This window comes from Hemitrygon akajei, chromosome 2, assembly GCF_048418815.1.
Source record: "Hemitrygon akajei chromosome 2, sHemAka1.3, whole genome shotgun sequence".
Classification (NCBI taxonomy): Eukaryota; Metazoa; Chordata; class Chondrichthyes; order Myliobatiformes; family Dasyatidae; genus Hemitrygon; species Hemitrygon akajei.
In genome coordinates, this window is record NC_133125.1 from 55,700,124 (window position 1) to 55,716,686 (window position 16,563).

At 43.3% G+C, this 16,563-nt stretch overlaps 1 protein-coding gene across 1 annotated transcript in view; it reads right to left on the reverse strand.

Annotated features, from left to right (window-relative positions):
- spata6l (spermatogenesis associated 6-like) overlaps positions 1-16,563 on the reverse strand; it is a 90,441-nt gene that overhangs the window by 13,624 nt on the left and 60,254 nt on the right. Inside the window, exons 11-13 of the mRNA XM_073072568.1 lie at positions 16,131-16,276; positions 5,603-5,702; positions 5,158-5,237 (exon numbers count right to left, since the gene is read on the reverse strand). Of these exons, the coding sequence (XP_072928669.1) occupies positions 5,202-5,237; positions 5,603-5,702; positions 16,131-16,276 (282 nt within the window). The 3' untranslated portion in view covers positions 5,158-5,201. The remainder of the gene's footprint in view (positions 1-5,157; positions 5,238-5,602; positions 5,703-16,130; positions 16,277-16,563) is intronic.

Below are 16,563 nucleotides of genomic sequence, written 5' to 3' on the forward strand. Positions count from 1 at the left end.
CCTGCCACTCACATTCCCGCTAGAAGTGTCCCTCTTCCCCACAGTTATAGCACACGCTACCGGCCGCCCCTCTTCTCACAGAACCCCGGCCACCCGCAGCCCTCTATGTAGTCCGTCTCCTTACGAGGGCCCTCTCTCTACCAGTCCACACCTGCTGTTAACACCCGGGACATCTCAGTTCTCAGCTCTGCCAGCATCTCCTTTACCATTTCCCGGGTTGGGCTGGCCCCGGTCACTTCACCACAAGGGACTACTGAGGACTGTACTCTGCTGACGGGGTCCTCCTGCACCTCTCTGATCAGCTGAACAAGTGAGGGAGGGGAGTGTGTTTTACAGGACTGCCAGAGACCCCAAGCTATCATGTCATGGGACTGGGTGCCCTTGGCAATCTGGTCCATCCTTAACTTATCCCTCTCAGCCGCTTGAATGACCCCCCGGCACCGCAAACAATTTAGCTGCCTCTCTAACTGAAAAAGATATGCGGAAAGCTTCTCCCCCCCCCCTTCTCCTGACGCATGTTTTGAAACCCCCCCCCCCCACCCCATGAGCTCCAGTGGGCTCCCTGTTGTACCAAAAGCACTCTCTAATGTGTCTAGATACTCAGCAAGGGGAGCAGAGGGTTGGTTAACTGTCTAGCCTCTTACTACATCAGCCGCTAACCCTCTCAAACTTTCAACCAGTCTCTGTCATTTTTCGTCATCAGAGCACTGCCACTCACCTAACAACTGAGAGGTCTGCTCCACCCACGTCTCATACTCCTCTTCCCCCTCGGGGATGGGCGTTATCCAGAGAACATTCTTAGCTTCTGGCAGAGACCTGCTGCCTGTGCACTGGGACACTTGTTCGCCAGGGAGGTAAGGGCTGATGCCAACTCCGAACCCTCACTTCTCACTGGAGGACAGGGACTAATTAAACTTTCCAAATCTGACCACTCTTTCCCCTCACTTCTCAGAGATAAAATCTCCGCGCCCCCCCCAACTGCGGGCAACTCAGCTTGTGACCCCGCCTGCTGGGCTCCCTTCTCCTTCTCCCTGATAGTATGGACAGGCCATGGCCCCACCTCACCTGGGGCACTGACAGATGCTGGTAGTCTCACCGCCGTTACGTCAGCGCTAGTCTGAACTAAAACAAGATCTGACCTCACCATTTTATCAAACTTCTGTGCTACGATTTCAACTTTGCCAACAGCTTTAAGCATACTCAAAAATCGAATTAACAATTCATCCGAGGTACGAAATCTACCCGACTCAACACGCACACATCAGTCACCGGCAATCCCACAGAAGCACACCAGCGTTCCACCCCAGCAGCATCCATACCAGCACAGATTTAAACAGGGCAATAACGCAGTATCCAATGGAATCAATCCAGGACATAGCCCCCCGCAATTGTAACCCTCAGGCTCACCCAGCTCATGTTCGTCTAGGGCAATCAGCCTTCAGCCCCACCATACTGGGAAATCATGTTTGTGTGGATACTGTGTAATGTACCCCCAGTTACAAACCCACAACGCAAAATATCAGACAGTACACCATGAATCTTAATCTGAATATAGGGTTAGTAATGAAAATAAACAAAAAGAGGGCCCAAGTCAAAGTCCAAGTCCCCGTCAGAGCTCACTCAGTAGTTATTCTTCCACCATAGGTCTCCTCCGAATGTCGCTGACCTTCGGACCCTCAGATCTCAGTCCACGCCATCTGGTGGTCTACCAGCTCTCTCCACACGCATCCTCCCTCTTCATCTCTCCTCGACAAGACCGTGAAAAACCCGGCTCCCAGACACACAAGAAAGAACAACATTTCTCCCATTGGATCGCCACTGAATTCCAAAGTCCTGTTATCTCTAGTCAGAACCCAAACATTGCTGCTACAGAGAAACCATTACCTTAACAGTGGAACATTACATAGAAGCCATTACATTAGCCTTGGCAGCGAAACCTTATAGCGTGTTACACTAGACTACCCCATTATTGGAAACATCCTTTCTGCATTCACTCTGTCTAGGCCTTTCAATATTCAGTAGGTTTCAATAAGGTCCTCCCTGTTCTTCTAAACTTCAGCGAGTACAGGCTCAGAGCCATCAAATGTTCCTCACACATTAACCCTTCCATTCTTGGAGTAGTCCTTGTGAACCTCTTCTGGAACCTCTCCAAGGCCAGCACACCTTTTCGTAGATAAGGGGCTTGAGACTGCTCACAATACTCCAGGTGCAGTCTGACAATGCCTTATAACCTCAGCAGTACATCCTTGCTCATATTCTAGCCCTCTCCAAATGGATACCAGCATTGCATTTACCTTCCTTACCACTGACTCAACCTGTAAGTCAACCCGTACAGAATCCTGCACAAAGACTCCCAAGTCCCTTTGCACTTCTGATTTTATAATTTTCTCCCCATTTAGAAAGTAATCTATGCTTTTATTCCTTCTACCAAAGCACATGATCATACATATCCATACACTATATTCCATCAGCCACTTCTTTGCCCAATTTCCCAGTCTGTTTAAGTCCTTCTGGAGATTCCATGCTTCCTCAACACTGCTTGCCCATTCACCTTTCTTCACATCTGCAAACTTGGCCACAAAGCCATCAGTTCCTTCAAACAAATCATTGACATATAACATGAGAAGAAGCAGTCCCAGTACCGACACCTGTGGAATATCGCTAGTCACTGGCAGCCAACCTGAAAAGGCCCCCTTTATTCCCACTCTTTGTATCCCGCCAACCACTGAAGTCAGGCTAACTGGTCTAAAATTTCCTTTCTTTTGCCTTGCTCCTTTCATAAAGAGTGGAGTTACATTTGCAATTTTCCAGTTCTCAGGAACCATTCCAGAACCTAGTGTTTCTTGAAAGATCTTTACAAATGATCACTTCTGCTAGCTCCTTCAGATCCCGGTTGTGTAGTCCATCTGGTCCAGATGACTTATCTACCTTCAGATCTTTCAGCTTCCCATGCAATTTCTCCTTAGTAATAGCAATTACACCCACCTCTGTCTAATATTTTCGAACTTCTAGCATACTGCTAGTGTCTTCCAGGGTGAAGACTGATGCAAAATACTTATAAAGTTCATCTGCCATTTCTTTGTTCCTTCATCATCACTTTCCTGTGGTCCAATATCAACTCTCACCTCTCTTTTACTCTTGATATATCTGAGAAAACTTCTGGTATCCTTATTGATGTAATTGGCTAGCTTACCTTTATATTTCAATTTTTCTCTCCTTATGGCTTTTTTAGTTGTCTTCTGGTGGTTTTTAAAAGATTCCCAATCCTCTAACTTCCCACTAATTTTTGCTATATTATATGCCCTCCCTTTTCCTTTCATGCTGTCTTTAACTTTACTTGTTAGCCATGGTTGCCTCATCCTCCCTTCAGAATACTTACTTATCTTTAGGATGCATCAATTCTGTGCCTTCCGAATTGCTCCCAGAAACTCAGTCATTGCTGTTCTGCCGACATTCCTACTAGTGACCCTTTCCCACCTCTTCCAATCAACTTTGGCAAGCTCCTCTCTCATGCCACTGTAATTCCATTTACTCCATAGTAATACGGATACATCTGACCTTATCTTTTCCCTCTCAAACTACAGGGAGAATTATCATATTATGTCACTGACTCCCAAAGGTTCCTTTAGCTTAAGCTCCCTAATCTGGTTTATTGCACAACACCCAATTCAGAATTACCTTTCCCCCTAGTGGGCTCAACCACAAGCTTCTCTAAAAAGCCATCTTGTAGGCATTCTACAAATTACAGGCACAACCACACTGCTGGAGCTGTGGTCATTCAATCAAATGAAATGTACTCTCCCACAGTCACACTCAATGTTACTGTCATGGAATGACTTTGGGTAATAGATGGTGAATGATACACCAAATGACAGCGAACATCTGATTTGCTCTTTTGCTACTGGCCTAGTTAGCTTCCAAGTGAGTGGCGACTCCAAGGTATTAATAGTGAAGAAGTTAATCATGGAAATGTTATTGATTCTCAAGGATAGGTGGGTTGACTCTCTTAAAGTGTCAAAAGCTTCGATCAGCATTGCTATCCTGTCCCTACGCAATCTTCAGTATTAATAAACACCAACAATGTTGTGTCAGTAATGACGATCTTAACACTGGAGACAAGAGATTCTGCTATTACTGGAAATTAGGGTCTTGGCCCGAAACATGAACTGTTTATTCCACTCCATAGATGCTACATGACATGTTGAGTTTCCCCAGTAATTTGTGTGTTACTCTTAACACTGGAGTTGAGACCACAATTGTGGCAACAGTCAACTTAAACAGGTCAAGAATGAATAGATGTGAAGTACTTTGATATATTTTTGTCTCTATTTTTGAATGATTAACTTTATTAGCTATATTTGTCCCATGTACTTTGAAACTTTTAAATATACAGTAAAATGAGCTGTTTTGTGTCAATGACCAACACAGTCCGAGGATCGTGCTGGGGCAGCTTTAAAGTGTTGCTATGCGGTCAGTGTCAACATAACATTCCCATAATTCACTAACACCAAATGTAAATCTTTGGAATGTGGGAAGAAACCTGAGCACCTGGAGGGAACCCAAGTGATCATGGGGAGAATGTAGAAATGTCTCCGGCAGGAATCCAATCTGGCAAAGATTAGGAATCCAATCTTTTCCTAACAAACTCAAAATTTTATCGATTATGCTAAATTATTTTTTTCTGTGGTAGCCTTTGTCCTTAAATTTGAACACAAAGATTAGCTTTCTTCATTTCACTAAATCTGTTTGTAGGGTTTCTTATCACATCTTTTGATTTCATGACAAACATTGCCACCTTCTGGCAATGGTCTTATCCACAACTATGACTCTCAAATAGTCCCTCAGCATAACCTGTTGCTGGTTTTCTCTGACCAATAGTTGTGTTTTTCTGATTGCCTCATTCCTGCTATTGCATTTCATTTTATTTGCCCGCTTAAGCACTATGCAATAAATACTTCAGCTGTTTTACTGCCATCATCAAGTTATCACAGTTTAGGATTTCTCGGTGAGCACTATTTGAAGATGGTTATAGCCAAAAATACATAAAGCTTGGAAAATGTGAGTGAGAATATTACATCTGCCATTTTACTTACTGTTATATCCTCTGCATTTAAAATTATATCACAGATTAGATCAAAAATATTATTGGAAACTTACCAGTCTTTAATAGCATTTGCTGCTTTTTTTTCTCACTTGTCTTGTTATGTACATGGTGAGCAGGTGAAACTAACTTTCTTCTAAGGGTCAGATCAATTTCAAAATCATTAGTACCCTGCACTAAAAAAGATCTCAATTCCTGCAGATTCCTTATAATTATTAGGTGAGAATCATTTACTTTTTATTGCTACTGTGGCAAAATCTCTTCTCAATTCTATTTTTAAAATTCATCGAATTTAATAATTAAATAAGAAATATCATGGCTTAGATAAACTCAATGCTTAATTGATTATTCTTAATTTATTTTCTTTTACAATTTATCATAAATCTATATTTGTATATTTTATATATGTTTCTCTAACATTAATGAACATGCTGTTTCAAGATGTGAATAAACCACTAAATTTAGGTTTCCTAACTCTCACAGCCAACCAATGATACTTACAGCTGTAGCCTTTTCCTGTGCATCAATACTAGCCAAAAGATTTTGTACTCGTTCATGGATTCTGTCCCATGCAGGATGGCAAACTGGATCAAAATAAAACCTACTTGACAAAGAAAGATAAATTCAAAACAATTACATTTCAAGAGAATCATATCATCACTGGTCATAAAGATAAAGAAAGCATCTTATCTAAGAATACAACATACATTTTTTCTTAGCAATGTTTGAATTTATTCAGTAGTAATTCCCCAGTAAAGTTACCCTTCCCTACCACTGTTTGCAGAAGAGAACCATGCCCAATGGGAAGATGAGTCATAAATAAAACTACAGATGAGTAAGTATAGAGTGGCACCTCATGTATATCTAATATACAGGAAAAATGGATTGTAACTATTTTTGCTGTGGGACTCAGGATATTTTACAAGTACAGGGAATGCCTTGTATTGTCTGTTTAAATATATCACACCAGGTCCCTACCAAATCTCTTTTGAACAATATTGAAGGATCTGGTGATAACAAATTAAGAATAATTAGCTTAAGTCCCCTTTACCCCATTATCAATTTCAAAGTAATTAATTGAAAGTAATGGTGTGAATTTTGATGTGCTTCATCTTGCCACTCCCATTATTTCATCAAGCAAAAATTACTTCAAACAAAAATGAAAGAAACAAGTAGTTCCTTCCCCATTTTTGTTCTAAACTTTATTTTCTTGCTTTTATATACTCTTAATTTAGTTCTGAGATAGGACTATTAGGGAAATCATCAGAGGATTACAGTACTTTGTGAAAGTAGTATACACTTAACATTATCTCATACAATTTAAATTGGTCTATATCTGGAATTCAAATCAATACTACTGTAATGCTTGAAAACGCTAGTGTGATTCTAACTAGGAAACACAAAGGGTTTGACATTCTTTTGCATGATATCCAGTAAGCAGTAAAAGTTAATTGATAGAAAATATAGAAACATAGAAAACAGAAAATTTACAGCATATTACAGGTACCACGGCCCACAATATTGTGCTGACCATGTAACATACTCTAGAAGCTGCCTAGAACCTCCCTACTGGATAGCCCTCTATTTTTCTAAGTTCGATTTACCTATCTAAGAGTCTCTTAAAAGACCTTAATGTATCTTCCTCTACCACCTTCGTTGGCATGCATTCCACACACCCACCACTCTCTGCATGAAAAACTTACCTCTGACATCCCCCTTGTACCTACTTCCAAGCACCTTAAAACTTTGCCCCCTTGTGTTAGCCATTTCAGCCCTGGGAAAAAGCCTCTGGCTATCCACACGAGTGGAGAGAGAGAGAGCAGCTTCAAGTTCCTGGGTGTCAAGTTCTCTGAGGATCTAACCTGGTCCCAACACATTGACGTAGTCACAAAGAAGGCAAGACATCGGCTATACTTTATTAGGAGATGATACTAAGCTGGGTGGCAGTGTGACATGTGATGAGGATGTTAGGAGAATTCGGGGTGACTTGGATAGGCTGTGTGAGTGGGCAGATACTTGGCAGATGGCGTTTAATGTGAATAAGTGTGAGGTTATCCACTTTGGGAGAAAGAACAGGAAGGCAGATTATTATCTGAACGGTATATAGTTGGCTAAGGGAGTAATACAAAGAGATCTCGGAGTCCTTGTTCATCAGTCACTGAAGGTGAATGAGCAAGTGCAGCAGGCAGTGAAGAAGGCTAATGGAATGTTGGCCTTTATTACAAAGGGAATTGAGTACAAGAGCAAGGAAATCCTCTTGCATTTGTACAGAGCCCTGGTGAGACCACACCTGGAGTATTGTGCACAGTTTTGGTCTCCAGTGTTAAGGAAGGACATCCTGGCTGTAGAGGAAGTGCAGCGTAGATTCACGAGGTTAATTCCTGGGATGTCTGGACTGTCTTACGCAGAGAGGTTAGAGAGACTGGGCTTGTACACGCTAGAATTAAGGAGATTGAGAGGGGATCTGATTGAAATATATAAGATTATTAAGGGATTGGACAAGATAGAGGCAGGAAATATGTTCCAGATGCTGGGAGAGTCCAGTACCAGAGGGCATGGTTTAAGAATAAGGGGTAGGTCATTTAGGACAGAGTTAAGGAAAAGCTTCTTCTCCCAGAGTTGTGGGGGTCTGGAATGCACTGCCTCGGAAGGTAGTGGAGGCTAATTCTCTGGATGCTTTCAAGAAGGAGCTAGATAGGTATCTTATGGATAGGGGAATCAAGGGATATGGGGACAAGGCAGGAACTGGGTATTGATAGTAATTGATCAGCCATGATCTCAAAATGGCGGTGCAGGCTCGAAGGGCCGAATGGTCTACTTCTGCACCTATTGTCTATTGTCTATTGAAGCGATTTGGCACGTCAATAAATACACTCAAAAACTTCTATAGTTGTACCATGGAGAGCATTTTGACAGGTTGCATCACTGTCTGGTATGGAGGGGCTACTGCACAGGACTGAAAGAAGCTGCAGAAGTTTGTAAATCTAGTCAGCTCCATCTTGGGCACTAGCCTACAAAGTACCCAGGACACCTTCAGGGAGCGGTGTCTCAGAAAGGCAGCGTCCATTATTAAAGGCCTCCAGCACCCAGGGCATGCCCTTTTCTCACTGTTACCTTCAGGTAGGAGATACAGAATCCTAAAGGCACACACTCAGCGATTCAGGAACAGCTTCTTCCCCTCTGCCATCCGATTTCTGAATGGACTTAGAAGCTTTGGACACTACCTCACTTTTTAAATCTACAGTATTTCTGTTTTTGCACATTTTTTAATAATCTATTCAATATACGTAATTGATTTACTCGTTTATTTGTTATTATGTTTTATTTTTTTTTCTCTCTTTCTGCTAGGTTATGTGTTGTATTGAACTGCTGCTTCCAAGTTAACAAATTTCACGTCACATGCCAGTGATAATAAACCTGATTCTATCAGGTCACCTCTCGTCCTCTGTCATTCCAAGGAGAAAAGGCCAAGTTCACTCATTCTATTCTCATTAGGCATGCTCCCTAATCCAGGCAACATCCTTGTAAATCTCCTCTGCACTCGCTCTATAGTATCCACATCCTTCCTATAATGAGATGACCAGAACTGAACACAGTACTCCAAGAGGGGTCTGATCAGAGTCCTATATAGCTGTAACATTACCTCATGGCTATTGAACTCAATCCCATGGTTGATGAAGGCCAACACACCATATAACTTCTTGACAACACTGTCAACTTGCACAGCAGCTTTGAGTGTCCTATAGACAGGGACTCCAAGATCTCTCTGATCCTCCACACTGCCAAGTGTATTACTATTAATATTATATTCTGTCTTCAAATTTGACCCTCTGAAATGAACCACTTTAAACTTTTCTGGGTTGAATTCCATCTGCCGCTCCTCAGCCCTGTTCTGCATCCTATCAATGTTGCGCTGTAACCTCTGACAACCCTCCAGACTATCCACGACACCCCCAACTTTTGTATCATCAGCAAACTTACTAACTCACCTTCTACTTCCTCATCCAGGTCACAAAGAGGAGGGGTCCCAGGACATATCCCTGCAAAACACCTCTGGTCACCGTCCTCCAAGCAGAACACAAACCATCCACAACCACCCTTTGCCTTCTCTGGGCAAGCCAATTATGGGTCCACAAAGCAAAGTCTCCTTGGATCCCATGCCTCATTATTTTCTGAAATAGCCTCGTATGGGGAACCTTGTCAAATGCCTTACTGAGATCCATATGCACTGCATCCACTGCCCTACATTCATCAATGTGTTTTGTTACATCCTCAAAGAACTGCATCAGGTTTGTAAGGCATGACCTTCCCTTGACAAAGCCATACTGACTATACCTAATCAAGTTATGTCTCTCCAAATGTTCATAAATCCTGCCTCCCAGGATCTTCTCCAACAATCTGCCCACCACTGAAGTAAGACTCACTGGTCTATAATTTCCTGGGTTATCTCTGCTCCCTTTCTTAAACAAGCGAACAACATTTGCAACCTTCTAATCCCCTGGTACTTCTCCCGCCCCTATTGATGATGCAAAGATCATTGCTAAAAGCCCAGCAATCTCCTCCCTCACTTCCCACAGTAGCCTGGGGTGTATCTCACCCGGTCCCAGTAACTTATCTAACTTAATACCTTTCAAAAGCTCCAGCACATCCTCTTTCTTAATGTCTATACACTCAAGTATTTCAGTCTGCTTAAGTCATCCCCACCCTTGCTAGGGTCCTTATTACTGGTGCTGGACTGGGAGAGAAACTACTTTTCTAATGGAAAATTAAATTTATACATCATTGCACTTTCAGGTGCATGGAAAAGAAAAGCTTCTGAGTTAGTAATGTAATGTGATTTGAAAAACAGGCATGCAGAAGTAATGCGACTGCATGTACTGATCATGAGACTATAATATTGCTACTAGAGTATTGCAACAGTGGATCAGATAAGCTATTCACTGTCTTCATGTCTGTTTAGGTGAAGCCAGAGACTGCACTGTTCTTGATATTTCGAAAAGGCAGTCAGCAACATTTCGAAGAAGAGTACCTTCACAAAACATTTGATCTAAAATGACTAGGGTCAGCGCCTAGGATTTTGCAGTTTCATTTTATAAATCTCATTCTTGGTGGAGGACATGAAGAGAGAACCTTTCTCCCTCCTAAATATTGCAAGTGCCACCTCTCAGTCACCTCCGCTGTAGATGGTGGCTTCTCCAAGGCAATGAACTTGCAGGCTTTCAAAAACTCATCAACAACTGTCATGATGACCAACTTCCCCTTGGATGGAGAGAGACCTGTGACAAAATCCACGTAGGTGAGTGTTCAAGGTATTTCAGGAACAGGTAGTGAGTGGAGGAGCCCTTGAGGTTGGGTTCCTTGTTCCAGGCACATAACTTGCATGCCTGGGCATACTACTGAACCTCTTTCGTCATCCTGGGCCACCAATAACTCCTCTTGATAAACTTGAGGGTCCTGGAAATCCCTGGGTAAGCGGTCATTCTCGACAAATGTCCCCATTGGGAGTATCTGGGACTGGATGGAAATTGGGACAAACAGCCTACCCGGAGGACTGTTAAATCTACCCTTGCGCTTGGGCCTTATGAACAAGAGCATCAATAGCCCAACAAATTGGCTCTACCACCCTGGCCTGGGTCAAAATGGTGGTAGGCTGCTTCTTTCGTTCCAGTTCGTCAAACTGACAGGACATGGTGTTGCGCTCTTCAACCCAGGTCGATAGGTCAGGATGAATTCAAAGCGGTAATGAACAAAGGCCACCTGGCCTACCTGGAATTCATCCGCTTGGCCTCCTGATTACAAGCCAGTTTCCTGTGGTCAGTCCAAACGATAAAAGGGGTCTTGGCCCTCTCTCCAGTGACACCATTCCTGTAGTGCTAACGTAACCACAAGAAGCTCCCAATTCCCGATGTCATATTTCCTTTCTGAGGGGATAGCCGCATGGAGAAGAGTGCACATGGGTGCAGTATTTACTGTCTGAGGGGACAAGATAGCACCCACTCACATGTAAGAGATGTCCACTTCCACAATGAAGGGAAGGTCCGGGTTTGGAGAAACCAAGATGGGAGCTGTTGTGAACCACAGCTTAAACTCTGCAAAGGCAGCCTCTGCTTTAATCGTCCAAACAAAAGGGCCCATGGATTTCTTAGTTAATGCTGTCAATGGAGCTGCCACTGAGATGAAGTTCCTGATGAACTTTCAGTAGAAGTTAGCAAATCACAGGAATCACTGGACTTGTCTGATACTGGATGGTGATGGCCACTCTCTGATTGCCTGGGTCTTGGTAGGGTCCATCTTGAGATTGCTATTGGTGATGATGAAACCCAAAAATGAAACAGTTGTCACGTGAAACTCCAACTTCTCCAACTTGACATGAAGTCCTTGGTCTAGGAGCCTCTTTAAAATTCCCTGACACGAGCAATGTGCTCCTCCATGAACTTCCAGTAGATTAGGATACCATCCAGGCAGACAAATGCATACTTATGGAGAGTATCCTGGAGCATGTCGTTTATAAAGGCTTGTAAAACAGCCTGAGCATTCGCAAAGCTGAAAGGCATAACCAGGTACTCGTAGTACCTTGTCAGTGTATTGAATGCATTCTTCCACTCATCGCCTTCCCAAATACAGACTAGATAGTATGCGAACACGAAGAAATCTGCAGATGCTGGAAATTCAAACAACACACACAAAATGCTGGTGGAATGCAGCAGGCCAGGCAGCATCTATAGGGAGAAGCACTGTTGACGTTTCGAGCTGAGATCCTTCATCAGGACTAACTGAAAGGAAAGATAGTAAGAGATTTGAAAGTTGGAAGGGGAGGGGAAAATGCAAAATGATAGGAGAAGATGGAGGGGGTGGGGTGAAGCTGAGAGCTAGACAGGTGATTGGCAAAAGGGGTGCAGAGCTAGAGAAGGGAAAGGATCATGGGACGGGAGGCCTACGAAGAAAGAAAGGGGGAGGGGAGCACCAGAGGGAGATGGAGAACAGGCAGAGTGATGGGCAGAGAGAGAAACAAAAACTAAATATATCAGGGATGGGGAAAGAAGGGGAGGGACATTAACGGAAGTTAGAGAAGTCAATGTTCATGTCATCGGGTTGGAGGCTACCCAGCCGGTATATAAGGTGTTGTTCCTCCAACCTGAGTGTGGCTTCATCTTGACAGTAGATAGTATGCACCAGTTTTGTGAATACCGTCACTCCTTGTAGTATCTTGAAAGCCGTATTCATGAGTGGAAGGAGTTGGCAATTTTGGCCATTATGCAGTTTATTCCCCTATAATCAATGCATGGCCATAGGCTCCCATCTTTCTTTTGTATGAAGAAGAACCCTGCCTCAGCAGATGAGGTGGAGGGTCAAATGAAGCCCATGAGAAGAGCTTTTTTTATATACTTCCCCTTTATACTCTCCTCCATTGTGCTTCTCCTGGGCCCCAGAGCCCATACATTCCACTCTGCAGGGTTCAGGTACTGGGCAGCAGGACTATTGCAATTTATAGCATCGGTGCAGTGGAAGAGTTGAGGCCTTACCCTTGCTTAGTACCTTTTCCAAGTCTTTGTAGATGGAAGGAATTTTGACTGGTCTGGGAGTTGCTATTTCCTCCAGACCTTCCTTCAAGGACAACTCCTGAAGTTTCTTAGGTGATGGGCTGATTTGAGTCCTCTCCCTACGCTCACAAAGTTCATTCATGGAAACAGTGCCCAAATCAGAGTCTGAACCCCTGTCTGTCTCCTCAGGTAACAGCAGTGAGGCGTTACAGAGGGTTCTTGCCCACGGGAACAGGCTTCAGGGATCGGCTCTCCTTTCATTGAGACCTGGCAGTCAGATTCCTTAAGCTTGGATGCAAGTTTCCCAGACTTCTCGGACATTTCTTTGGACCTCTCCTGAACTACAGATTCCCTCTCTCTAGATTTTGTGGGATTCCGACTAGACTGTGTCGGGACTTGCACAGTCCTGTTGGCCCGAACCGGCTTGTCTGCTCTTGAGGACTTGACTTGATCTCCAGAAGGTCTCAGGCTCCCTTGCACTGAAGCTTGCCCCTTTATATGCCATTGGACATGAGAAAGTCTGAGTGTCGGAACATCATGTCGCAAACAATACCCCTTACAATGACTAGACCAAGCAATGACTCTCCTCACTCTCCGGTACACGGATGGGCAATGCTGGGACAGCCAAGAGTATCCGAGGATCAGGGTACGAGTGGAGAGTCAATGATGTAAAAACGAATGTCTTCCACTAAACCCCAATCCCCATCTGCAAGTCCACAGTCTGGTGCTGGATCTGACTGGAACCTAGCAGTCAGCCATCCAAGACAGTTGCGGGAAAGGACCGGCTCAATTCTTGCGACGTTATGTCGAACCGATGGGTGGTTCCCAAATGCAGGAAATTATCCACCCGCCTCAAGTTCTTACCCCAGATGAACTCCACCTTCAGCACGAAACCAGAATCCATGGGATTGGGGCTTAGTGGCTGCTGCCATCACAGTCCTCCCTACACTGGACAGTCTTAGCAGTCCTCCATGCGGCTGCAGCATTGGATAAATGGCCTGCATGTGACCTGCTTCCCCCACAGTAAAAGCAGTAACCTTGACTCCAATGCCAGGACCTCTCACCAGTGGATAGTCCAGCACCATCATACATAGTTCGACTGAATCTTGAGCAGACGACGGGCTGGTCATGGTCCAAGGTTGGGGAATGGAACTGCAATGTGTATGGCTTGGACTGGCTCTCTTCGACCTTCTGACGTGGTTCCAATCTTGCTCTGCCAGATGATTATCAAGACGGATGGACTGGTTGATGTGAACCCCATTCTCTGCTGGCTCTCCTAAGGCGAGGGCATCCTTCATTTTGTCTTGGAGTCTGTGGCAGTATAATGTGGGCAAGGCCTCCCCGTTCCAACCACTCTCCTGGAACAGGGTCTGAAATTCGATTGCATAGTTGGCCACTGACTGTCCCCTCTGTCGAATCTTCACCAGGCGATCCGAGGATTGGCTAGCTCCAATGAGGTGATGAAACACCTTCTTCATGGCCGCCCTGAATTCCTCTGAAACCGAGTAAATTTCTGACCTGCGTTCCCAATGTGCAGTGGCCCAAGCCAGGGCTCTTCCAGTAAGAAAAGAGAAAATGAGGGCCACTTTTCCCCCATAAGGAAGCTGCAGCAACAACCTGGGTCTTAGTTGAATCTCTCTGGGGTTGGAAGGTGGACTGGCTCCGCAGAGCGACCAACAGCTTCACCTGAGCAACTTTGACTTCCTCCCTGCAACAGCTGGCACACAGCAACCTGGAGATCATGTATCACCAGGCTCTATCTGGAGATTTTCTCGCTGCGGCTGGCCACAGCTAATAAAAGGCTCAATCGTACTGTGACGAGAATCCTTGATGAGGATGAATTGGACCCAAATGCTGGGATGTCCAATGCAAGGTTTGAGACATGGTATTACACAGGATCTGAGCTCATCAGTCCAAGTTTTCCAAATGCTCATAAAACCTTCTCTGGAATTTACAGTGAAAGGAGCAAAAAACAAAAAAAAAATCCAAAGGGTGGCAGTTCTGTGGGTGAAAATGTCTTGCTATTGAAAGAGAGATCAAAGGAGAATGGCCAGATTGGTTCAAGCTGACAGAAAGATGACAGCAACTGAAATAACCACACTTTCCAACTACGGTGTGCAGAAGAGCATTTTTGAATGCGCAACATGTCGACTCTTCAAGTGAAAGGGCTACAGAAGCAAAAGACCGCAAATATACACCTCAGCAGTCACTTTATTAGGTGCAGGAGGTACTTTATAAAGTAAACCTTAAGTATACAGTATATAAATGAACTGGATGGAAATATATATGGTGTAGGGATTCCTTAATTTCAATAGGAAGGATTCACCCAGACTGTTAAGGGTTAAACTTGCCGCATATGTTACATTGTACATTATTACTTTTTGGGGGCGAGGTTTTTTCTTATATATTATATATTCAATGTTGCCATTTGCTTGTTGTGGGAATAAAGTGTATGTTAGAAGTAATTACACTTGTGTTGATTTTTGCCGACACTCCTACAACAGGTAGGATAATGTTTACAGATAATACAAAGATTGGTGAAGTTGTGGATAGCATAGAAGATTGCCAAATGATTCTGCAGGATATAAATCATTTGTAGATATGGGCAGAAAAATGGCAGATGTAGTTTAACCTGGCCAAATTTGAAGTGCTGCGCATTGGGAGATCAAATGTAAAGGGACAATGGCAAGACTATTAACAGTGTTGATGCACAGAGTGATTGTGGGGTTCATAAAATCTATAAATCCTTGAAAATGGCTTCACAGGTTAATGAAGAGGGTAAAAAGAGGGTACAGAAGAAGGCAACATGGCATGCTTGCCTTTAATAGTCAAGGAATTGAGTTCAAAAGTTGGGAAGTTATGTTAAATCTTCATAAAACTCTAGTTAGGCCACATCTGGAGTAATACAATGAGTCCTGGTTGCCCCATTACGGGAAGGATATGAATGCTTTGTAGAGGATGCAGAAAAAAAAGGACACTGTTTGGATTAGACCTACACATGAATGTGCTGTAAGGAGAGGCTGAATAAACATGGGCTGTTTTATCTGGAGCAGCAGAGACTGATGGAAGATTTGATAGAGGTTTATAAGATTATGAGAGGCTGAGATAGAGTAGACAATTGAAAGGAGATGTGTGGGGCAAGTTTTGCCTGGGGTGGTGGTGAAGGCAAGTATGATAGAGGGATTCAAGAAATTATTAGACAGACACATGAAGTGTATAAAATAGAAGGGTATGGGCATTGTATAGGCTGAAAAGTTTAGTTTAGTTGAGTATTTGATTACTAATCTAATTAGTTCAGCATAACTAGATCAGAGCATAGCTGATGTTGGTCCATGGAGGTTATTCTTTCCACAGAGTGTATCTGACCTACTGAGTATTGCTAACATTTTCTGTTTTTATTTGTGCAAGGAATTGTAGTTTATGTTTTTAATCCATGAAACTACACTTAGCTACAAAGATAATCATGCAGTTAGTATTATAATCCTTACCTAGATGATTTTCTCTTTGTACAGATAGATGGCAAGGACTGATCACTTGGATTGTCTCTAACAGTTGAATTCAGTGGATAACTAATAAGCTCCTCTGTATCATCAGACAGTTCTTCCCAGCTAATTGGCTCTCTGAAACTTGGACTCTGGCATTCAGAAAGATACAAGCATTATTTCACTTACAAATGAAACATTATATTGAACTTTGCCAGGCACATGTTATCTTGACCATTTTATATATCCCTACAGTATTCAGTGGAAAATAGAAACAAATTTAAACACAGATTTATTTTACTAATTCTGTCTCATGTCTTCAGAGTTTCATCCCTAGGTCTGGGAATAAGTGACCGAGTATATTCTAATACAAATTTTGACTCCGCTAACATTGGCTATTTCCTAATCTCCCAGACATTATCGATAGTGCAAGCCAGGA